This window comes from Notechis scutatus, chromosome 3, assembly GCF_049901735.1.
Source record: "Notechis scutatus isolate UNSWTSFEM ecotype Mainland chromosome 3, rNotScu1.2, whole genome shotgun sequence".
NCBI classification, from domain to species: Eukaryota; Metazoa; Chordata; class Lepidosauria; order Squamata; family Elapidae; genus Notechis; species Notechis scutatus.
This window is the reverse complement of record NC_142011.1, coordinates 135624911-135648957: the sequence shown is the minus strand read 5'-3', so window position 1 is coordinate 135648957 and position 24047 is coordinate 135624911. Positions and strand designations below refer to the sequence as shown.

At 41.0% G+C, this 24047-nt stretch overlaps 1 protein-coding gene across 4 annotated transcripts in view; it reads left to right on the top strand.

Moving 5' to 3' along the window:
* Positions 1 to 24047, top strand: part of DROSHA (drosha ribonuclease III) — a 125517-nt gene that overhangs the window by 45095 nt on the left and 56375 nt on the right. For all 4 annotated transcript variants that reach the window (XM_087961182.1, XM_087961183.1, XM_087961181.1 and 1 more), the window contains exons 15-20: positions 4365 to 4464; positions 12311 to 12418; positions 15136 to 15243; positions 17633 to 17771; positions 18281 to 18341; positions 22319 to 22378. In XM_087961182.1, the coding sequence (XP_087817308.1) occupies positions 4365 to 4464; positions 12311 to 12418; positions 15136 to 15243; positions 17633 to 17771; positions 18281 to 18341; positions 22319 to 22378 (576 nt within the window). The remainder of the gene's footprint in view (positions 1 to 4364; positions 4465 to 12310; positions 12419 to 15135; positions 15244 to 17632; positions 17772 to 18280; positions 18342 to 22318; positions 22379 to 24047) is intronic.

Here is a 24047-nt window from a genome sequence, read left to right as displayed (position 1 = left end):
TACCCCCATTTAAATCATGAGTCTCGAGCCAAACTTCCAAAATTTAAAAAGGATTTATTGGGAATTAAACTGTCCGGCACTGCCTGGGTGTAGCCAACTCTGAGACACATAATTCATTGTCACCCTTGACCCTGATTTTCCCCCTGGGTGTATCGTAATTAATATTCTCCAATGGGTCACATCCATAGCCAAGAGTCATCAATCATGCTCTCCAGTTAGAATTTTGTGAAGCAGAAACTTCAGTCAACTAGTTGCTATCTTTGAAAACATTTATGTATTGCAGTTTCGGTTTGCAAGCTGCTGCACTGATCCCCTTTCTATTGGAAACTCTAAAAAGACCATAGAGATATTTTATGAGTTGACATTTATCATGCAATCATCCTTTTTCTCTGAATACTCCACTGCACATTTTATATATATATATATATATATATATATATATATATATATATATATATATATATATATATATATATATATATATATATATATATATATATATATATGCGCGTTCGGCTTTGTTCGGGTATTTTCCCACGTCATTGTAGTTGTTCTTTTAAAGTTGTAGCAACGTTTCAGCAGAATCTCATCTGCCATCATCAGGCTTCTGTATAGTGTTCGTCTGTGAGTCAGACTTTTACAGTGGTTTCAGATTTAAATTTGGGGCAGCCTATTGCTGTGCCAGAATGGTTTTTCTTCATCCTGATTAGTTGGGAGTCTTGGTCTGTGTTTATTGGTCTCAGAGTTTGCTGTGTTCTGCTTGATTGGTGTCTCTAATATCTTCTGTCTGTTTTTTGGCTCTTTTTGTATCTTGATTGGCTGGCAGCATTGTGTTACTTTACAGACAGAATATATATATATATATATATATATTGGTACTTTTTTCCCTTGTTGGAAAGATTCACTTCCATTAGCAGTAGCTCAAGCCAGTTGTTGTCATGCCCCTGGTGGAGACTGACTCTGAGGGAGAGGAGCAACAGCCGATGGAGTGGAAGTGTAGCTCCAGAGGTTGTGGAGGAGGCTGGGGAAGGGCAGAGAACGGCTGAGCAGTCAGAGGAGGACCCAGGCCTATCCCCTCTCCATCCTAGGGCACGTAGGGAGGAGGATAAGGGAGAGACGTGGTCTACTCGGGAGGAGAGGGCCTTGATCCTCTTCATGGGCTGCAGGTGTGAGAATTGCATAAGAGTTTGGACCTGCGTTCTGACAAACGCTGGAGACAAAATGTGTTTTATTTTGGTTTGAGGTTATCTTGGTTGGCATCCTTCCAACAGACTGTGCCTTGTTATCTCCTTGAATTTGATAAATACTTCTCCTGTTCCATTGTGAAATTTCATCATTGTAGCTTGTTTGGTTTTTATTTTCACCTCTATCTGCTCATTAAATTTGGACTGTATTGCTTTCTTTTAAAGACTATTTTTGAGTACATTTTATCTCCAACTGAGAATTATTGAACAGTGGGGCCAAGTTGGAGGCATTAAAGGACATTTATTTACGTTTTGGATTTTGTTACATTTGCGTTACACTCTGGGTCATCACAGTTATGAGGAATTCTAAATTACATTTAATAGGACAAAAACATGAGCCTTTAACTTCACTCTAGTATGCTTCTGGGTCTGAACATGGTATTAAACTTCAGAAATATCTATGGACTTCTCTTATTCTCTTCTACAATAACATCCAAAAAATGTCACACAGCAATTTCTCTGAAACCAATGGATGGAAGAAATGAGTTAATAAAAAAAGAAGGCAAAAGCCCAATACTTGAGAAGCATCCCATTGGGATAATAAGTAGACTTCTTCAGTCTTCTAATGCTCTTCAGCTTTAGGCATTTCAAAAACAGACACTCATCTCCAATTGTAGGTTACTAGTTTAAGAAGACTGGAAGGGAAAGGAGATATATTTTTAAAAAGAAACAAAAGAAATGCATGAAGGCCGGAAGATAATAAAGGATCTTCATTTTACCTGTGTTATTCCAGCCACTAAGGACATAACAGCAAGAAGAGAAGAAGGCTTGGCTCAGTTATAAGTTGGGCTTAGGACAGGGGTGGGCTTCAAAAATTTTAGCAAAGGGTTCTCTGCGTAGCCATGGTGGGCGTGGCCTAGTCAACCTCCTGCCCCATGGAGGCTTTTTTCAAGCCTCCAGGAGGACAAAAACAGCCTCCCCAGGTGCTGGAGGCTTTCTGGAAGCCAGAAACAGGCCCATTTCCGGCCTTCCCAAACTTCTGGGAGGCACATTTTTGCCCGCCTTGAGCCTCCACGCACTCCCTGTACTTACCTGCATCCAAAACAGGCCATGTGGGGACTCCTAGGAGGGCGGGATGGGGTGGGCAGGGCCAGCCAGGAGTGGGATTTGCGGGTTCTCCAAATTGCACAGAATCTTAGCTAGGGGCTCTCCCGAACCCCTGCGAACCCCCAGCAGTCCAGCCCTGGCTTAGTATCACGCCTAAATGACAAAATAACAGAGCTAGAAGGGATCTTGAAGGTCTTCTAGTCTAATCCCTTGCTCAGGTAGGAAACCTACCATTTCAGACAAATGGTTTCCAAACTCTTCTTAAAATATCCACTGTTGGAGCACCCTTAACATCTATAGAGGCAAGTCATTCCACTGATTCATTGTTCTAACAGGAAATTTCTGCTTAGTTCCAGCTTGGTTTTCTCCTTGATTACTTTCCATCCATTGCTTCTTGTCCTCCCTTCAGGTGCTTTGTAGAATAGGATGACCACCCCCTCTTCTTTGTGGCAGTCCCTTAGATATTGGAACACTGCTGCAATATTTCCCCTAGTCCTTCTTTTCATTAAACGAGACATAACCAATTCCTGAAACCATTTTTTAATATATTTTAGCCACCAGTCCCCTAATTATCTTTGTTGCTGTTTTCTGCACTCTTTCTAGAGTCTCAACATCTTTTTTATATCATGGTAACCAAACCTGGATGGTCCAAATTAGTCTTACCAAGGCATTATAAAGTGGTACTAACACACTTATATTTTAGGATCAAATCTTCCCTCAAATCTTCCCTCTTCCCTCAAATCTTCTGTTTATAAAATAAAACCAATTTTTGGGTACATTTTTAAATTAATTCTTTCTATGATCATTCCTTGAAATAGTCAGGATATGTAAGGAAGCCTACTTTTTAATTCAACTATTTGCTAACAAAATTCCAACAGTTGTATAGTATTTGTGACAGTACTTAGACAGAGGCCTGGGTCAATTCAGAAGGTAGGCCCAACTAGACTTGAAGGCACAGGGGTCATTAGACAGGTTGAGGGAAAATGCACTTGATGCTTTAATCAATGAAGGGGTCAGAGGTCAGGGCAGAAGCAATGCTAGGCAAATCCCTGTCTAATAGTTTCCATTTCCTATCTCTAAGGGAAAACGAGCCACACTGTGTTGCTCAAAATAGGGTAATCCAACTCAAAATATGTTAAAAGGCATATGTACAATTAAATGCTTGGCACATCAGAAATACCGCACAATTTTGAAAAAGATATAAATTTGGAGGTGGGTAAGTTTTCTTGTTAGCAATGATGAAATCATACAAAAAAAACCCCCACTGGTCAGAGATGTATTTTATAGGTTTAAAAACAGGGTGGGACCACCTTTTCCCCTCTAATTTAGTTCCAAGTTTCCCACAACCAACAACAAAAAAAGTATGGTAGAATTTGCTGCTGTACAGCATCTTTTGAGGGCTGCCTATCTGTTCTCAGTGACTAAATGGGGTTCAAGAGTTGAGAAAGGGAAGATTTGCATGGCAGAATCAGGTGCCGGACCTAAACGCAAACACTTACCTGGTTAAAAACTCAACCACAGCATCTCCCAAAAATTCCAAGCGTGGTTAATCCTGCAAAGGAATGCAAAGACGATATACGGGTTGTTCTCCACTTAAGATCACAATTGAGCCCAAAATATGCATTGCTAAGCAATATAGGTGTTAAGTGAATTTTGCCTCATTTTATGACCTTTCTTGCCACAGTTGTTAAGTGAATCACTGCAGTTCATAACTTAGTAACCCAGTCGTTAAGTGAATCTGGCTTCCCCATTGACTTTCCTTGTCAGAAGGTTGCAAAAGGTGATCACAGGACCCCAGGACATTGGACCAGTTGCCAAGCATCTGAATTTTGATCACATGACCACGGGGATGCTGCAAAGATTGGAACTGTGAAAAATAATCATAAGTCACTTTATTCAGTGCCATTGTAAATTTGAACAATCACTAAATGAACTATTGTAAACAGAGGAAAACTGTATTAGTTTGTATGGTTATAAAGAGAATTCCAGTGTATAAAATAATTCTGGACAGATCACCAAGCTAAACACACAATGTTCCAAAATGTAACTATTGTTCTTTCTCTTCTCTTTCAGGTACCAAAAACTCTGGAAAAGTTATGTGAAATTACGCCACCTGCTGGCTAATAGTCCCAAAGTGAAACAAGCAGATAAACAGAAATTAGTTCAGAGAGAAGTATGTTGTAATTTCATCTTCTGGCATTGTTGGTTTAGCAGTTCCCTTTAATCCCAGTCTGTCGTGAATCCTAGTTTACTCTCCAAAGTTATAGGCATCTGGGTGTTTTAATTTATGCTATTCTGTTATTCTTTTGGGCTGAGCCTGAACTAGAAGAATTTTATAGCTAGAAGCTATTGAATTCTGTATTTTGGTTGAAGATGCAAAGAGATGTCTGTGAGAGATAGACTGTCATAGATTGAGAGGAGGGCAGTTGGCAATTTTAAGGGAGTAAAGCCAGTGTCTGCTGGCTTTAGGGGTTCCTGGGAAGAATACTCAGTTTTTTGACATGTAATTTACTGTAACTCACTTGTATGCACAAAAGCCAGGTTTTTCAAGTTGCATTACTAACAGCACTTAAACTTATATACTGCTCCATAGTGCTTTACAGCAGTGATCCCCAACCTTTTTTACGCTGCGGCCCGGTATCCCCAACCTTTTTTATGGCGCGGCCTGGTACCAACATCAGCTGGGCGCCGCCATCTTGTTTTGATGAAAAAGTGCTTCTGGTGAGCTCACCGGAAGCACTTTTTCATCAAAACAAGATGGCAGCTGCCAGCGCTCGGTGAGCTTTTCCGGGTAGAAATGGCTTTCTACCCGGAAAAGCTCACGAAGCGCTGGAAGCGCCATCTTGTTTTGATGAAAAAGTGCTTCCGGTGAGCTTTCTACCCGGAAAAGCTCACCGGAAGCACTTTTCATCAAACAAGATGGCGGCGCCCAGCAAGCCAGCGGCCCGGTAGGACTTGTTCCACGGACCGGTACTGGTCCGCGGACCGGTGGTTGGGGACCCCTGCTTTACAGCGCTCTCTAAGTGGTTTACAGAGTCTGCCTATTGCCTCAAACAATCTGAGTCCTGATTTTAATGACCTCAAAAGGATGGAAGGCTGAGTCAATCTTTAGCCAGTGAGGATTGAACTGCTAGCAGTCGGCTCAGTTAGCCTGCAATATTACATTTTAACCACTACGCCACCATGACTCTTTTACTACCTTTACTAATTACTACTAACTAAATTTACTAATAGCAATAGCACTTAGACTTACTGTGTTTCTCACAAAATAAGGCCGGGCCTTATTTTTTTTTTTTTTTTGACTCCCAAACAAACGGCTAGGCCGTCTTTTCAGGGGTGACTTAATTTCCTCCCCCATTGAGAGCGGCCCATACGCATGTACCTCTCCGCGAGGCCGCTTCTATCGGCCGACGAAGGCAGAGTCCCCAGCCGCTTCGGGGCGAGGCGTGGCTGCCCGTGTCCCCTTGCCTTTAGGCAGTCTCTTTCGGGCGATGGAAGCTCCCCAAGTGCAGTCACCAGCCACTTCAATCGGCCGGCAGAAGCGGCCTCGGGGCGAGCGCACACACACACTCCCTTCGCCGCGAGGCCGCTTCTATTGGCTGATGAAAGCTCCCTAGAGCTCCCGCTCGGGGAGCTTTTGTCAGCCTATAGAAGGCCTCGCGGCGAGGGGAGTGTGTGTTTGCGCTCGCCCCGAGGCCGCTTCTGCCGGCCGATTGAAGTGGCTGGTGAATACCAATGGATGCTGGTAGACAGAAGCAGAATTTCCCCCCTTATTTTCCTCTCCCGATCCTAAGCCCGATCACATACTTTCATAGCAAAGCACAGGTATCCAGCTAGTTTATAATAGTTGTGGTATCCCAGGGTCGCAATATACAACTTTCCCAGGGGATCTCTGACAAGCAAAGTCAATGGGGAAAGTTGCTGAACTACCACATGATTTGCTTAATGGCCATGGTGATTTGCTGAACAACCACAGAAAAATGGTTGTAAAAATCAGGGGAGAAAACTTGCCTTTAGGAGTGCCCTGCAGGTAGCCTAGGCTAGAATACCCCGATAGCCGATAGAAGCTTCCCGAAGGCAGAGTCCCCAGCCGCTTCAGGGCGTGGCGTGGCTGCCCGTGTCCCCTCGCCTTTAGGCAGTCTCTTTTGGGCGATGGAAGCTCCCCAAGTGCAGTCACCAGCCACTTCAATCGGCCAGCAGAAGCGGCCTCGGGGCAAGCGCACACACACACTCCCCTCGCCGCAAGGCCGCTTCTATTGGCTGATGAAAGCTCCCTAGAGTTTTCTCCCCACCCACCCCTGCCCTTCCCCCCCATTTCTCTTCACCTTGTGTAGTTCTAACGAACGATGTGAGAAATGGTGGGAAAACGCATGGATTTAATAGGCCTAAATTTTGGGGGCGGGGCTTAATTTCACCTCATGCCTAGAAATCATGCTGGGCCTTCCTATTGGTGGAGGCCGTATGGTTGGAGAAACACGGTATATACCACTTTATAGTGCTTTACAGTCCTCTCTAAGCGGTTTACAGAGTCAGCATATTGCCCCTAACAGTTTGGGTCCTCATTTTACCCACCTCGGAAGGATGGAAGGCTGAATCAACCCTGAGCCCGGTGGGATTTGAACTGACAAACTGTAGGCAACTGGCTGCAGAAGTAGCTTGCAATACTGCACTCTAACCACTGCACCACAGAGGCTCCTTATTAATTTAATCCTTTTTAATTTAATATGGGTATTCATTGTTTTCTTTTTAGCGGCAAATAGTCTTATGGATGGAAAGTGGGGATAGAGAAGAGGAAAATAAGTAAATAATATACTACCCAAGGATTGCGTATGGCTTCTGGAATTTTGAGGATCTTTTGAATATATCAAAATATATTAGAATGTTCTAAAATAATGCTAATTGCTTTCTAGGGATTTAGGAAGCTATCTTGTACAAATGAGATTAGTGGTCCATCAACTCAGTATTGTCTAATCTGATTAATCTTAATTTTATCCCTGAGCTACACTTTTTCCAGTATATGAGCTGTTTGGAATTCTTAGGAGATGATAGAAATACACAGTACTAAAATGTACAGTTTACGATCGCAGTTGGGACTTCTGTCACTAAGCAATGTGATGGTTAAGTGAATTGTGCCTGATTTTTACAACCATTTTTCTGTGGTTGTTCAGCAAATCACCATGGCCGTTAAGCAAATCATGTGGTAGTTCAGCAACTTTCCCCATTGACTTTGCTTGTCAGAGATCCCCTGGGAAAGTTGTATATTGCGACCCTGGGATACCACAACTATTATAAACTAGCTGGATACCTGTGCTTTGCTATGAAAGTATGTGATCGGGCTTAGGATCGGGGGAGGAAAATAAGGGGGGTGGAAATTCTGCTTCTGTCTACCAGCATCCATTGGTATTCATCTGGCTAGCGTCCTGTCAGTGTGTGAGAGAGTTGAGGGCTGTTTGGAAACTGAAACCGTATTTGCTGTGTGAGCAAGGAGACAGCAAGGAGCCCAGGTGTGGCTTAGCTCAACTGTTCTGTACTAAAGCTGCTTGGTGCTATGAAACTAAAACTGAAACTCCTCTCCTGTGCTTGTGTTTTGCATTGGAAGAGATTTCTTTTCAGGTGGGAAGGGGGAGTAGAACTACTTAGCATCAGAGCATGTTAATAATAATATAGGAAATACTAATGCTCTGATGGTCATTTTGAAAAATCCTTTCTTAGTGAGCACCTAGAAGCCAAAGGGAACACATGTGCCAAATTTCAAGTTTGTAGGCTTTATGGTTCTGGAGATTTTGTGATGATGTGTGAGTGGTATTTCGCTTTTATATACTGTATATAGATACATGCTGGTTGTCAAGACCCCAAATTTTGGTTATACGACTGCAAGGATGTTGTGATGGTAATAAGCCCAAGAACCAGTCATAATTCCCTTTTTCAGCTCAGTTGTAACTTTGAGTAGTGTTTATATAAACGGTTGTAAGTTGGGGAGTACCTATAGTTTCAATCTTTGATTGCTCCATTCAGTAAATCACAATTAAGCCCATGAGTTTTATTAGTGAAAAAAGGGTTGCATTTGAGCAGACAAGGAACAGCTTTGTACAAAGACTGCTGATAGCTCAATCTCTTAAGCAAACCATAAGACTTGTTGCTGTAGTCAGGGCTTATGATATTGCTGTAGTCAGGGCTTATGATATATCATATGTGTGAAATATCCTAGAGCCCAGGGACGTTAAAATTCCTTTCCATAGTATTTACATCTTCCAAACAAGAAAAGGAGTTGCTGTAGGCGGTGTAGTAGCTGTCATACATCCAACCTTGGGTTTCCTTTTAACAGCAGAATCCTATTATATATCATGCGTTACTTGTAAAATGTTGCAACCTCACATTTCCTTTTAAAACCAGAATGCTCTCCTCTACCACTAACGACTCTTAAAATGCAACTCCAATTAAGAAGGATGTGTATTTATGGACACGGTCAAAATTGAGAGACAGCATTCTAAGATAGCCAGATCTAATCTTGAAATTCTGGCGTCTCAGCCATACGGACAGAAAATTTTACACTAAAAGCCTGGTTAGAAAATAATAACACGACAACTTCATGGATCTGAAATGGGGAGAGCAAAAGGAGATAAAAAATGTCAAGTCCCCTTTTTAAAAAGCAAAACACTTGTCTCTTTTTAAAAAAAAAAAAAAACTGACGTTACTATACCGCTAAGTAGTTTTGTACTGGAGAAATAAGGAACCTGTTCACACTTTATTTTTTTTAATCACATAGTGTAAATCTGAAGATACTTGCTCAAGAGAAAAAAAAACCTCTATGCAATGGCAGTTCTTCCAATTAATGTTTTTAGCAGCCTTGCACAGCCAAGTGTCACATTCCAGTTATGTTGGCCTTCGTGGTGTTACAAGTTTAGAGTCTTGCAAAAATCAGCTTTTGGTTTCCTCTCTTAAGTGGGAAGGTCCATGCCCTATTAATAAACCTGCCCTGTGGCTTTGACAGACAATAACTTTTTTTTTTTAATACTGTAGATTATTTTCAACTTTACAGAAGCCTTTCATTGCTGCAATGTAGAACAAAAGGAAGACAAGAATTTTTTTTATTAAAAAAATTTCTTTCTAGGGAATAATGGACACATTATTGTTAAAAGTGTAGCAGATAGGGTTTGTGGGGAATTACATTTCACTGCAAACCAGAAAAAAAGGAAAGAGTGCTACTTCGACATTTATTACCCTGCAGTGTAAATCTCTGTTTCTAGATTTTTATCACATGAGTCGACTGGTTGTTTCCTGAAAATGTCTCTGCTTCGGTTTTTTTTTTTTTGCTTCTCTCGTGGATGTACTCAGGGGTCTTAAGGCAGTCACTTTAACAGAAGCCTACCAGAGAAAGATTTCAGCAAGATAAAGAGACAGCTAAATACTCTCTTGTCCTCATTATTCTTCATTGTGGTGTCTGTGATTTCCACATGTGGATTTGTGCTTTCAGGAACTTCTTTATAACCCTTTACAATAGGTATTTCTATGATGGGAATCCTGCCCTCTGTGGGGCTCTTTAGCATCTGCCTAAACTAAAATAATTCTTTTCCAAGCACAATTCTCAAAGAATCTCTTTAGCAAGATTTATTGAGAAGAACGAGATGGGTTTGCAAGAGAGCCAGCAGCTGCATTGTTTTCCTTCTAAAATTCAGTATATCCCTAAGTACATTAGAGCAGATGCTTCTTTTTTCTTCTTCTTAACTGCCTTACTGGGAGGTTGCAAAGGGTCGGGTATGGAGGTGGCGAGGCAAACAGGCGCTGAGGCAGCAGATAACTTTTTCAAACTACAGAGGTAGTCCTCAACTTATGACCACAGTGGAGCCTAAAATTTATAGAATAGAATTCTTTATAGAATTATTTATTGGCCAAGTGTAGTTAGACACACAAGGAATTTGTCTTGGTACAAATACTCTCAGTATGCATAAAAGAAAAGATACACTCGTCAAGAATCATCAGGTACAACACTTAATGATGGTCATAGGGTACAATAAGCAATCAAATCATACTGGGAAACAGTCAATATAAATCGTAAGGATACAAGCGACAAAGTTAGAGTCATACAGTCACAAGTGGGAGGGGATGGGTGATAAGGAATGATGAGAAGATTAACAGTAATAGTAGTGCAGACTTTGTAAATAGTTGAACAGTGTTGAGGGAATTATTTGTTTAGCAGAGTGATGGCTTTTGGGAAAAAAACTGTTCTTGTGTCTCCTTGTTCTGGTGTGCAGTGCGCTATAGTGTCGTTTTGAGGGAAGGAGTTGAAACAGTTTATGTCCGGGAAGTGAGGGGTCTGTAGATATTTTCACAACCCTCTTTTTGACTCGTGGAGTATATAGGTCCTCGATTGAAGGCAGGTTGGTAGTAATTGTTTTTTCTGCAGTCCTAATTACTCTCTGAGGTCTGTGTCTGTCCTGTTGGGTTGCAGAACCAAACCAGACAGTGTTAGAGGTGCAAATGACAGAGTCAATAATTCCTCTGTAGAACTGTATCAGCAGCTCCTTGGACTATGCTGCTAAGTGAGAAATTTGTTAAGAGAGTTTTGCCCCATTTTTCTTGTCATGTTTGTTAAGCGAACCACGGCAGTTGTTAACTCAGTGACACAGTCGTTAAGTTAATCTGGCTTCCCCATTGACTTTGCTTGCCCAAAGGGGATCACACGACTGCAAACGTCATAAATATGAGTGGTTTGCCAAGCGTCCAAAAATATAAATCACATGACCACAGGGATGCTGCAATGGTCATATGTGTAAAAAAAAAAAAGGTCATACGTCACTGTTTTTAGTGCCGTTGTAACTCTGAATGTCACCAAATGAACTGTTATAACTCAAGGACTACCTGTGTAGGAAAAACTTTGTATCTTTTCCTTCATCCGAACCTGCTTTTGTTTTGTTGGAAGACAATGTACCATTCAGATGCATCTAATCCTGATTCTCTTCCAGCTCTTCCTGGTTCTGCATATTTGTATGCCAGATTATGGCAGTAGTAAAGCCACCCCTATTTATCCTTTCTCCTAAGATGTGTTAGAGCAGTGGTGGCTAACCTTTTTCGGCTCCCGTGCTGAAAATTGCGTGTGTGGTTGTGTGCGCTTGCTCGCGTGCCAGCACCCAGAAGGCAGTGCATGCTGGGGGCCCCCACGCCCCCTGCGCATATGCATGTGATCACCCCCATGCGCCATGCATCTTTGCGCATGCATGTGCAATGTCCCCCACGCACACAGCACGTTTCTGTGCATGCGTGTGCTCCTCCTGCGCACCCCCGTCCCCGTGCATGCGCCAAATACCTGACAATCAGCTGTTGGGCGGCAGTGCACGCGCGCATGCGCAGTGAGACTCTTTTGGGTGACCTCTTGCGTGCTGGCAGAAGTGGCTCTGCGTGCCACTTCCGGCACGCGTTCCATAGGTTTGTCATCATAGTATTAGAGTATGGTTGTCCTATGTTGGCAAATATATTTCATATATATTCATGTACATTCATATATATATATCTCAACAATGGTGGGATTCAAAAGTTCCCACCACCGGTTCTGTGGGCGTGGCTTGGTGGGCGTGGCTGCAGAGGTGGGATCACGCAACTTGCACAATTGCGCGCATGCGCGTGCCAAACACGTTGTGCATGTTTACTGCTTTAAAACAGTAAAAACTAAGCTACTGCGCTTCTCAGCTGTCTAACAAAGCAATCCGCTCTGCCGCGCCAAACAGCTGAGTGATTAAAAAGGACCTAGGAGCAGGGTTGGGTGGGTGGGCCCAACTGCAGAGCGTCGGAGAGGCTCGGAGCGAACCGGTTCTCTGTCAGCTGATCTTCGGCGCTACTGGTATGCCAGACCTGGGCCGTACTGGAAGACTACCACTACTGTATCTCAAGTATATATATTTTTAGTTCACCAATAATTCCATTGTGAGATTCCAAAGAACACATGAAGGATGTTTCCTCATCAAGTTTTCAAGGGGATTTTTGGTTCCTTAGCAAAATACCGTCCTCTTTTTCTTTCTCCAAAGGAAGCCCTGCAAAAAATCAGACAGAAGAATACCATGAGGCGGGAAGTAACTGTGGAGCTGAGCAGCCAAGGATTCTGGAAGACAGGAATTCGTTCTGATGTCTGTCAGGTGAGTTGGAGTTCGTTTTGTCTTCCTAGGGGATGGTGAAAGTCAATTTTAACTTAAGGCTCTTTCAAACCTGTGGAATACAAATAAGGAGCGTGGCTCCCAAATTCTCAAAATTCAACAAATCTACTTTTGCAGATCTAATCTTGGAGAACCCCGGTACTTTTTGCAATTTTTTTGCTGAGGTAAACAAAAGATATTGTATAGCGCACTCATTCTGTTCCCTTTCAGAATAGTGCTAGAGAATATCTATATGGTTGCTCATAGACCGTTGAGTTATGACCAATTTGTTGTCACATAATCAACCAATCAAATTTCAGAAGACTGCAGATTATAAGGCACATATACTCATTTCTGGACCAGCCCACAGTAGAGAATAGAAAGGGGAAAAAATGTTTATGAAAGCAGAACTGCACAATAATCCCTCAACGAGAGGAATTCTCAATCTTGCTTAATTTTATTTTTATTATTCTTGGTTGCTTTGAAACTAAGATGTACAGAGTGGAATTGGTATCCCTCCTCTCACCCCCGATGTTCTTCTTTTTATCTGTAGCTTTTGTTCTTGAGGAATAAATGTTCTAATGGAAAATCCATGTCAAACAGCATTTTTCTTTCTTTTAGCACTTACATTGTTCATGGCCTTGAAATCTTGTGCAGTTTATCCACTGAAATGTTCTTGTTCTTTTTATTGTGAAGGACAACAATGTACCAAGTGGCAATGGAGCTGCTCTCCTGCAGAATCCATTGTTTTTGAGAGAAAACTACATAGATATAACATATCCATATTCATATATATTCATACGCATATTCATATATTCCCCCCAAGATGTCAAAGGAGATGGTGTATCTTTACATGTACCGTATGCGTGTGTCTGTATATGTATCTATCCCTATTGATATCTATGCTGCTTCCTGCTTAGATTAAAAAGGCAATAGGATGCAATTAAATGTGTAGTGAGACTGTGAGCACAAGCACATTACAGGGTAGTTGAAAGTTATTGGTGTTGTATTTTTTCTTTCTTGCTCAGTGGAATAGATTGGTTCAGGATTAGAGTTTCAATTTAATAAATTGAAATGTCCTTGTGTTCAATGTGCTGCTAACAAAATACCTGAGCACGGTCCCTGGGCATGATGGTTGCAGAGTTTTCACAGAAAACTGTGTTTTCACTGGCCCATGGACAGACAGCACAACAAGGCAAGTGAAGAATTTAGGGCTTTAGACATATAAGCTGCATCTCAAAAACTCTTCTCTTCCCACCTTGAGAACCTCCATGGAGAGGCACTGAAGAGACCCTCTCTGCTCTACAATGGATTGCTCCTTGTAAATGAGTAATCCCTGGTGGTTATCCAAACTCCAGTTTGGCATGGGTTCTAGATTGCATGCTTGAATGATGAAGGTCTTGACCATCTTCTGAAAATGGCTATCGCTTCCCCCTTCTTCTCTCCTCAAAACTAAACATTCTCAGTTCTTTTATATCTCTTCATAAGACTTTCCAGGCCCCTAATCAATTTATTGTTGTATTTTTATGTTCCAGGTTGTCTCCTCTGTAGAACCGGTAGCTCTGAAGAGCAGCAGACATAGAACCGGTTCTATGTCTGCTGATGTTTTTGTCCACATGCCCACCCGGGCTCTTACCTGACCTTTATTTCCTGATTTTTCAACTTCAGCTGCCGAACGAGGCACAGCTGCAGTTAAAAAAGCAGGAAAAGAGGGCTGTTTCAAAGGCTGCGTCTCTGCACACAGCATGCTGATGACGATTTATAGGCGCGCGGCTCACAGCGTGCAGGGAAGCTCGTAAATCCCAAACTGGTAGTTAACCCTGTCGTATCCCACCCCTGAGTTGTCTGAATACTTTTTAAAGCAGAGTGCCAAGAATTCAACACCGTACTCAATAAAGGGGTCACACTAATACAGAATATTGCTTCCCTTGATTTAGAAACCCTACCTCTGTTAATTATCCAAAACATTATTGACTATGATTGAGTATATGTATATGTATAAAAACATTTAGTTTAACAGTCAGTGATGTTCTGTTTCCTCCCTTCCTAAACCTCTGTGCCTATCAGTTCTGGTTTCCATAATCTAAGCCCTTAGATTAGGGGTATCAAACTCGCATCGTCACAGCATCGTCACACGACGTATCACAACTCCCCCCCCCTTTGCTAAACCGGGTGTAGGTGTGGCCAGTATATGACTAATCCAGCCCGCGGGCCATGAGTTTGACACCCCTGCCTTAGATCAATATACAGAAACTCTAGAATTCCACTCAGGTGTCCGTTATCCCAGTTAAATCATGGATATACTGTATGATTTAGATAAATTCTATACTTCATCATTTTTATCTTCTGTAAATGTTGGGGGATGGTGAATTAAAAATAACATTTTATTGGACCACTCTGGGAATTAATTGTTACACTTTGAATTTAATTTAAGAAGATAAGGAGGTAAGCAATGATCTCCCATATCTAAGATGGATCTGTACCTACTAATTTACTAGATAATGTAAAAACTTAGTTCTCCCTGCTTTATCATACACATATCCCCTATGCCGCATGAGTATAATGTACTGCTGTATTTCAAAGCCTTTGTAAAAATTATGGAAGTGCTTAGAATAGTTGCAATGTATATTATGAATGTAAAGTAGTGGGTAAAAGCAGTGTTTAAGATCTTGTTGCATTCAAGGATTTTCGAGCGTGAATTGTGATGATTCTTTCTCTAGCATGCCATGATGCTTCCTGTCCTAACACACCACATCCGTTACCATCAGTGTCTGATGCATTTGGACAGACTAATAGGCTACATTTTTAAAGACCGGTGTTTATTGCAGGTGAGCTCATGTTGACAATCATATACATGACAATCATGACTACTGTACTAAGTTGGGATAAAAGGAAGGGAACAGGAAAGAAATGTGTTGGTATCTTCCTATTATTGTTTAAATTCATTTGCCCAAACACAAGTTCCCTCCAAATGTGTGGCCTTTAATTCCAGGGTCCCCCCATCCTTCTCCAAAATCCAATTCATTCAGGGAGATTGTGTAGTAATAGAACCTAGATCCTAAGAGTTTAGCCTTGGGACAGGAACTAAGTGAGGTACTATAGTTGGAAACAGAGCCAGAACACAGTTGATCCAACTGGGCTGTGATCATTGAACAATGGCTGATTAGATAGGAAAAAAATGGAATGGGAATGTAAAATAAAGGACAGCAACATGGTACGGTAAAGTTTAAAATTGTAAATATTTTTTATATTAAAAACAACAAAAGGGTGTGTGATTGCAAAGAATTTCAGGATTGTTATCTGAAGAAGTCAAAATTTCATAGAACGTGTTATTCCCTGATAAGATTGCAAGATCTTGCTCATTTTATTGGCTTTGGAGAGGATCATTTTCTGAAAATGTTGCTGACCTTTGGAATAAGAAATAAGTAGAAACAAACATGGATGAAGAAGAGAAGTTTAGAAAGCAGGATGTGGACATAGATGGAAGCAAAAGTTTGGAAAGGAGTCAAGATGTAATCTCACATCTATATTTGATGATGTGCAATCCATTAACTCTGGTTTGAATTATTACTCAGGATGCAATTTCAGTACTTCTGACAGAATAGGTGTGAAATTTAAGATATCTTCTTGAACTGTCATAATGTGACAGTTGTGACCATTTTTAACTGATGTTCCAGTTATGACCCTGCCTAGATCAGGATATCCTGCTACTTGTGCCTTGATCAACAATAGCTGGACTTGCAAGGCACACTATTTGGAGAGAACTCCGAAGCTGCAACTTGTTCAGAATGTGAACAAGTTGGTTGGGGGACAGCTCTGCCATTTAGAATAACATCTACTGTGAGGCCACAGGATTGGCTGCTAATAGGTTTCAGGGGCCAGTTTTAAATGGGGGTTGTCCCCTAAAAACTGTATATGGTGTATCATCTGAAACTGCACATTGCTGAATGTGACTCTGCTTAGCAGAGTCTGAGCACCTTGAGAAAACCTACTGAAGACATCCCCATCAAGCAGGAAGGGTGTGGGTTAGGTGACAGGGCTTCTGTTGACCCTGAAGATGACCTAGGTGTAGCCATATTTTATTCTAGCTTTTGTCTATCTTTTTCCTTCGCTTCTTTAAGCTTTCTGCCAAAGAATTCAGTGCTATTTTAGGTTCACCACTTTTTACCTGGTGGGGGGTGGGGGATTGTAGAGATAAAGGGGGGTTGTTATGTCTAGGTGGCATTCTTTCCCGTAAGAACAGAGAAAGTGCCTGCAGCTGGAGGAAGGTGGAGTTTGGAGTCACCAGATTGATGGACTGAGAATTGATTGGAGATTGTGACTCTGGGGGGAAGTTTCAAACTTTTGCTTTTATTGGGTGTAATTCTGGTATCTAGCCAGAGTCGGAATTGCATCAGATCCTTGCCAATTTGATATGTCCCTAATAAACAGACTTTAAAGAAACATGGATGCCTTGGATTTTTATTCAGGGGACTTGTTACTTGGAAGCTTCTGTGAAGAAAAGGCTCCATACTTTGGAACATACTTTCCCCCAGAAATACGTCTGGTCCTATCCTTCCATTTTCCAAGGCAATTAAAATAAAACTTTTCCATTGTGCTTTCGACCAATATTGATAATGGGTCTGCAAAGAGTTTATCATTTTAATGATCACCTCATTATTTTATTCTGTTTAATTCTACTTCGTGGTTCATCGTCTACCGACATAATTGATCACAGTGATTTATAAATATTGCAAAATGAACAAAGAAGTACATAAATATCCTGGTGATGATAAAACACAATGTAACAGACAAAATGTAACAGACAAAACTTAAGACCAGGTATCTGAAAGTAAGTTTACTAGGCACAGTGAGGGCTTTCTTCTGAATTGTCATGCATAGCATTTCACAGATACTATCCTGCTTGCACTCTTTGCAAAAAAACAAAAACAAACCAGAATTAGATTCAACAGATTCTCACAGAAGAATTATATTTTATTATAACTATACATTTAATATTACAGTAGTATTTGCCTGTAATATCATATCAAATAATGAGAGTTTGGAGTTTATTTCACCTAACTAGATTAAACACTTCCAACAACATTTGGAAAACCATAAATGACTTACTCCTGACACTGAACCTAGTTAAATTTCTCTGGGGTTTCAGTGAACATTTTAACTTGAATGAACATTGTTCGTTGTGTTTCAGTTTGATTTTGGGATTCTGTTTTTTAGCTTGCCATGACTCACCCAAGCCATCACTTGAACTTTGGAATGAATCCAGACCATGCCAGAAATTCCTTATCAAATTGTGGGATTCGGCAACCCAAATATGGGGATAGGAAAGTTCACCATATGCATATGAGGAAGAAAGGTCAGTTTGATTGTCTTTCCTGTTGCCATTTCTTCCTCTGATGTGAGCATTGAAGTCGCTTCCAAGAGTTCTTCATTTGAACCTTTTTTAAAAGCAAGTTTTGAGAAGCAGAACATTTATTGTTTCTTCATAAATATTGTCCCTGTAATTATCAAACTACAGTGGTACCTTGGTACTCAGCTGCTTTGAAACTCATCAGATTTGGTACTCAACGCATTTTGTGCAAAAATTTTGCCCGGGTACTCATCATTTGTTTGGTACTCAACGCACAAGCTAGCTAGAACTTGTCGATGTTGGTGGCTTTGTGACTCACTACATTATTCCTTATAGGAAAGATTTGTTTGATACTCATCATTTTTGGTACTGATTGTATCTCCTAGAACCAATTAACAATGAGTATCGAGGTACCACTCTACATTAGACCAGAGGAAATTATCTTACCAGACTGAAAGGAAGCTACAATATTGAATATATGACTATATCTTTAAATGTGATTTTGTATTTTACAGGTATAAACACTTTGATCAATATTATGTCACGTCTTGGTCAAGATGATCCAACTCCTTCCAGGTATGTATATAAATATTATTTTCTCTCTGGGCATAAGAAGTATGCATTACATGTTCTGACCAAGGCACACGTTAGTCCCAAAACCCTTCTTTATTTCACAGCCCATATTGAGTCTCAAACTGTTTGTAAATAGTCCCATGGAAGTCTGCCAAACTCCTTCAGGATACGTCTGATAAGTACGCACCTCTATCTTCTTTGAAATGCTGCCAACGACTAAATTTCCAATTAGTTGTACAGGCCAAACATAGCACAAATTCAACACAGAGCTTCAGGTTTCAAACCGACCAGTTTGAACAAAGTTGCTTCCTGCAAAGGTTCATGTCCCTTTGCTCCTCCTTTATGTCTTATGGGAGAGCCAATCACTTCCAAGCCTTACTCCCAAGTCGCCCCTTTTGTCTTAACTGTTCTTGCCTTATGGCAGCTTTGTGCGTGCACACACTGGGAACAGGCTCCCCCTGTTCCTCTGCCTTGCTGCTGTCAGATTCTGGAGACTCCAGAGTCAGCACATAACTCCCAGATGGCCTGGCGCCATCTCTGTATCGGATGCAGAACCCTCACCCCTCAAGTCCTTCCCAAACTTCCAGACTGGCCCATATTCTTCCCCATTGTCTGACTCTGCTACCGTCTCCACAGGCTGCCAGCGGACAACAACATTTCAAGTGTGTGACAACGATATTCACATTATGTAATGCCTGCCTGCATTGATAGAACAAGTCAAGCCAATGGTGTTTTTGAGGTGGATTTCAAAGGAGTTCCATGTTCATTGTCAAACTGTGGTCACCAGTTAGCATAGCCAGGTGGTCCTGCTCAGTGGTGGGATTCAAACATTTTTACTACTGGTTCTGTGGGTGTGGCTTGGTGGGCATGGCAGGGAAAGGATATTGTAAAATCTCCAGTCAGATGTGGTATTTGCTGGTTCTCTGAACTACTCAAAATGTCCATTACCGGTTTTCCAGAACTGGGCAGAATCTGCTGAACACCACCTCTGGTCCTGCTGTAGAATGATGCTCCTGAAGCTTCTTTTCTTATGACTTACGGGGATAAATGGGGCTAGAGGATATTCCAGTGCTGATATATTCCATAGGAAATTGCTATTTCAGGCAGGCTTAACAATTTCAAAGTTATATGGACCTTGCTGTTTATTCTAAATGATTGAGAGCAAAGTACATTGCAATTTCATATTATTTTCTTACTGCCTATTGTTTCCAATATTCCGATAAAGATATTTTTCTCCATATCAGTTATTACTTTCTTTAAATGTCATTAGCTTTCTTCATATTCAACTTCATAAAGTAGAATCGATTTCTCAAAATAATATAGCCCAAATATTTGTGCAGGCCAATCATATCGGTTCTAGCATAGGAACATTTTTCAGGAATGTTTGCAATTCAGAATTTAATGGGAACCCTGCCTTTCAATTTGTGTGGAGAGCTGGATTTTATAGATTGTGTATCATTCTTAGGCTATATCTGACAAACCTGTATAATTACAGCAGTCATATATACTACAGTGGAATGATTTTGATGCTGTTTGTTCTCCTTTTTCTCCACAGAAAATTACAGTATATTTAAATTAAATCTTTACTCCCTCCCATTATTCTGAAGTAAATTAAATCTAAACTTAATTACTTTTAATCTTTCTGTGAGGGGGAGGGGAGAAAGAAGGAGATCTGGTATGTGTAATATACAAGTGAGATGTATACCATAAATAGGTGTGCCATCCAAATCTTAATGTAGGGCCCTGGTTGTGTTTAAACTGTGATATTTAAGACTGAATCCTTACACATAATCTGCAAATTATTAATATTGTTGTTGCTAATCATGGGGCAGGAGAAGGACCTGTGCAATCTTTTGAAATCCTGCCTCAGGTTTTTTTTTAAAATCTATTTCTTAGTTGCACTGGAAACTACCATATATTGAGTCCAAATAGTGATCTATTTATATTTGCTTCATTGACAGTATCTGGCTGTGGATTTGGGGCAGCGCTTAACATGGAAAACTCTGTTCTGTGGCCCTTCATTTAAACTTTTCTGTCTTGAATGGTAGCAGGAACGATCATCATGTCAGCGTTCCAATGAAACTCCCCATTTCCATTCAGCACTCAAAAACAAAGTTCATCCAAGTAAATATTTATTAAAGAAGTCATATTGGCACATCTGGGAGAACCCAAATCTGAGAGTTCCGGGTTTTCCCTTCCCCAAGAGAAATCAAAGATCTATCCCCTGCACCCATCAGTCCATTACATGGCCCAATCAAACGTCGTCCCAACTGGAGCCATTCCTCCAGACACTCCTCTCCAGGTGCAGGGTGACTTGCCCTTGACTTTTAAGAAAGAATGTTGTTGAGTCTACTCTTCTACTCACTAAGAAATCCCCCCTCCCAAATTCCCAGGCACTAACTGTGGCAGCTTCAAAGCTTCTAAGTAAAATATGGCTTCCATGGCTGACACATCATCGTTCTCGCATCACAATGATGCCAGAAGATCTAGATTGAATTTTTGGTTTATTTTTCACATGCCTTTCCTGAGCTCCAGGTGTTTTTCATATGTCCACCTTGGGTCTACACATTTCAGCTGGTTTTGCTAGTTAATTGTAGGTGCCAAAAGCTACTCACACCTGCTACCCCCCCTCCCCCCCCCAAGGAATCTTACAGTGAAGTAGCAGAAAGTTGAATCTACAGCATATGTATTTATTGCACTCTCTACCCTCAAGCCATGATGCCACTTTTGGAATATGATGGAAGAAATAATCCTAATTTGCAAGTGATAGCCAAGTTAGCTATCTAGTTGCATCAGAAGTTTAAAAATGTATTAGCAATAGCAGTAGCACTTAGACTTACATACTGTTTTATAGTGCTTTACAGCCCTCTCTAAGCAGTTTTACAGAGTTAGCATATTGCCCTCACAATCTGGGTCCTCATTTTACCAACCTCAGAAGGATGGAAGGCTAAGTCAACCTTGAGCCTGGTGAGATTCCATCTGCCAAATTGCAGGCAGCTTGGCTGTAAGCAGAAGCAGCCTGCAATTACTGCACTCTAACCACTGCGCCACCAAGGCTCCTCGAATTACCTCGAATTACCTTGAATTGACCATAAGATTTTTCCCCCTGATTACCATAATTGAATTTCTGATCACCAATGGCTATCTTTTTGGAGGGAGGAATGTCACCCAGTCCTGCTCTCAGTATTTTGCTTTCCTGCGCAATCATCTTTAGAGGCCTGTTAATCCCTTTGGCTGCAGGTCTGGCAATTTCCTTCTTGTTCAAAAGGCAAGGACACAAGCTAAGAACTGTGCCAGCGCTTACATAGAACTGTAGGGAAAGCTTTTTTCCTTTCAGGTGGTTGGGTCCATCTATTTCAATACTGCATTTTCTACAGGGCCCAGCAACTATTTCCAAAATTTCAGGCACTAGTTCTTTTCTAGAGAGAAATGCCAAGGACTGAATATGTAATGTTTTGCATGCAAAGCATGTAGTTCTCTCATAAGCTGTAATCCTGCTTGTACCTAGAGAATAAAAAATGCTGAAGAAGAAGACGGGTCAGGCTCACTATTAAAGCTGTTTCAAGAAACAGCGTGCTCCCTGCGAGGTGCTTTTCTTTTGTATGTGTGTATGGCAGCAAGAGTCTATCGATGGCCTAGCGGCAGGCATTTCTTTTAAACCATTGACAGGCATAACAGCACACGGAAAAGTCCCTCGCAGCAGGCTTCTGCACGTCATTATCCTCTCTTTTACTAATCAGTCAACACAAAATTATAATCTGCCTTATTATCTTTCAGGCTGCCTGTGGCTTTTGTATAGTGGCAGGGAAGCCCAGATATTCACTGTTGTGCATCGGGAATTCAGCATTCCGAAAGAAAAACAGCAGGAGGCTAACTTTCTCTGCTTATTGCCCAAAGAAGTGATGGCTAGCTGCTTGCCATCAGCAGTGTCCCTGGTGGGTGCAAGAATCAATCTTAATCACCTTTGCATTCTTTTGCAGGATTAACCACAACGAACGCTTGGAATTTTTGGGAGATGCTGTGGTTGAGTTTTTAACCAGGTAAGTGTTTGCGTTTAGGTCCGGCACCTGATTCTGCCATGCAATAAATCTTCCCTTTCTCACCTCTGAACCCCATTTAGTCACTGAGAACAGATAGGCAGCCCTCAAAAGATGCTGTACAGCAGCAAATTCTACCATACTTTTTTCGTTGTTGGTTGTGGGAAACTTGGAACTAAATTAGAGGGGGAAATGTGGGCCCACCCTGTTTTTAAACCTATAAAATACATCTCTGACCAGTGGGTTTTTTTTGTATGATTTCATCATTGCTAACAAGAAAACTTAACCACCTCCAAATTTGTATCTTTTTCAAAATTGTGCGGTATTTCTGATGTGCCAAGCATTTAATTGTATGCCTTTTTGACATATTTTGAGTTGGATTACCATATTTTGAGCAGTGCTCGTTTTCCCTTAGAGATAGGAAATGGAAACTATTAGACAGAGATTTGCCTAGCATTGCTTCTGCCCTGACCTCTGACCCCTTCATTGATTAAAGCACCAAGTGCATTTTCCCTCAACTTGTCTAATGACCCCTGTGCCTTCAAGTCTAGTTGGGCCTACCTTCTGAATTGACCCAGGCCTCTGTCTAAGTACTGTCACAAATACTATACAACTGTTGGAATTTTGTTAGCAAATAGTTGAATTAAAAAGTAGGCTTCCCTTACATATCCTGACTATTTCAAGGAATGATCATAGAAAGGATTAATTTAAAAATGTACCCAAAAATTGGTTTTATTTTATAAACAGAGGGAAGATCTGATCCTAAAATACAAGCGTGTTAGTACCACTTTATAATGCCTTAGTAAGACTAACTAGAATAGAATAGAACAGAACAGAACAGAACAGAACAAAACAGAACAGAACAGAACAGAATAGAATAGAATAGAATAGATTAGAATAGAATACTTTATTGGCCAAGTGTGATTGGACACACAAGGAATTTGTGGTGTAAATACTCTCAGTATACATAAAGAAAAGGTACATTCGTTAAGAATCAAGAATCATAATGTACAACACTTAATGATAGTCATAGGGTACAATCAATAATCAAATCATACTAACTGGGAGGGGATGGGTGATAAGAAGTGGTGAGAAGATTAACAGTAATAGTAGTGTACACTTTGTAAATAGTTGAACAGTGTTGAGGGAATCATTTCTTTAGCAGAGTGATGGCTTTCGGGAAAAAACTGTTCTTGTGTCTAGTTGTTCAGGTGTGCAGTGCTCTATAGCGTCGTTTTGAGGGAAGGAGTTGAAACAGTTTATGTCCGGGAAGTGAGGGGTCTGTAAATATTTTCACAGCCCTCTTTTAGACTCGTGCAGTATACAGGTCCTCGATTGAAGGCAGGTGGGTAGTAATTGTTTTTTCTGCAGTCCTAATTATCCTCTGAAGTCTGTGTCTGTCCTGTTGGATTGCAGAACCAAACCAGACAGTTATAGAGGTGCAGATGATAGACTCAATAATTCCTCTGTAGAACTGTATCAGCAGCTCCTTGGGCAGTTTGAGCTTCCTGAGTTGGCGCAGAAAGAACATTCTTTGTTGTGCTTTTTTGATGATGTTTTTGATGTTAGGTGTCCATTTTAGGTCATGTGATATAGTAGAACCTAGAAATTTGAAGGTCTCTACTGTTGATAGGGTATTGTCTAGTATTGTAAGAGGTGGTAGTATAAGAGG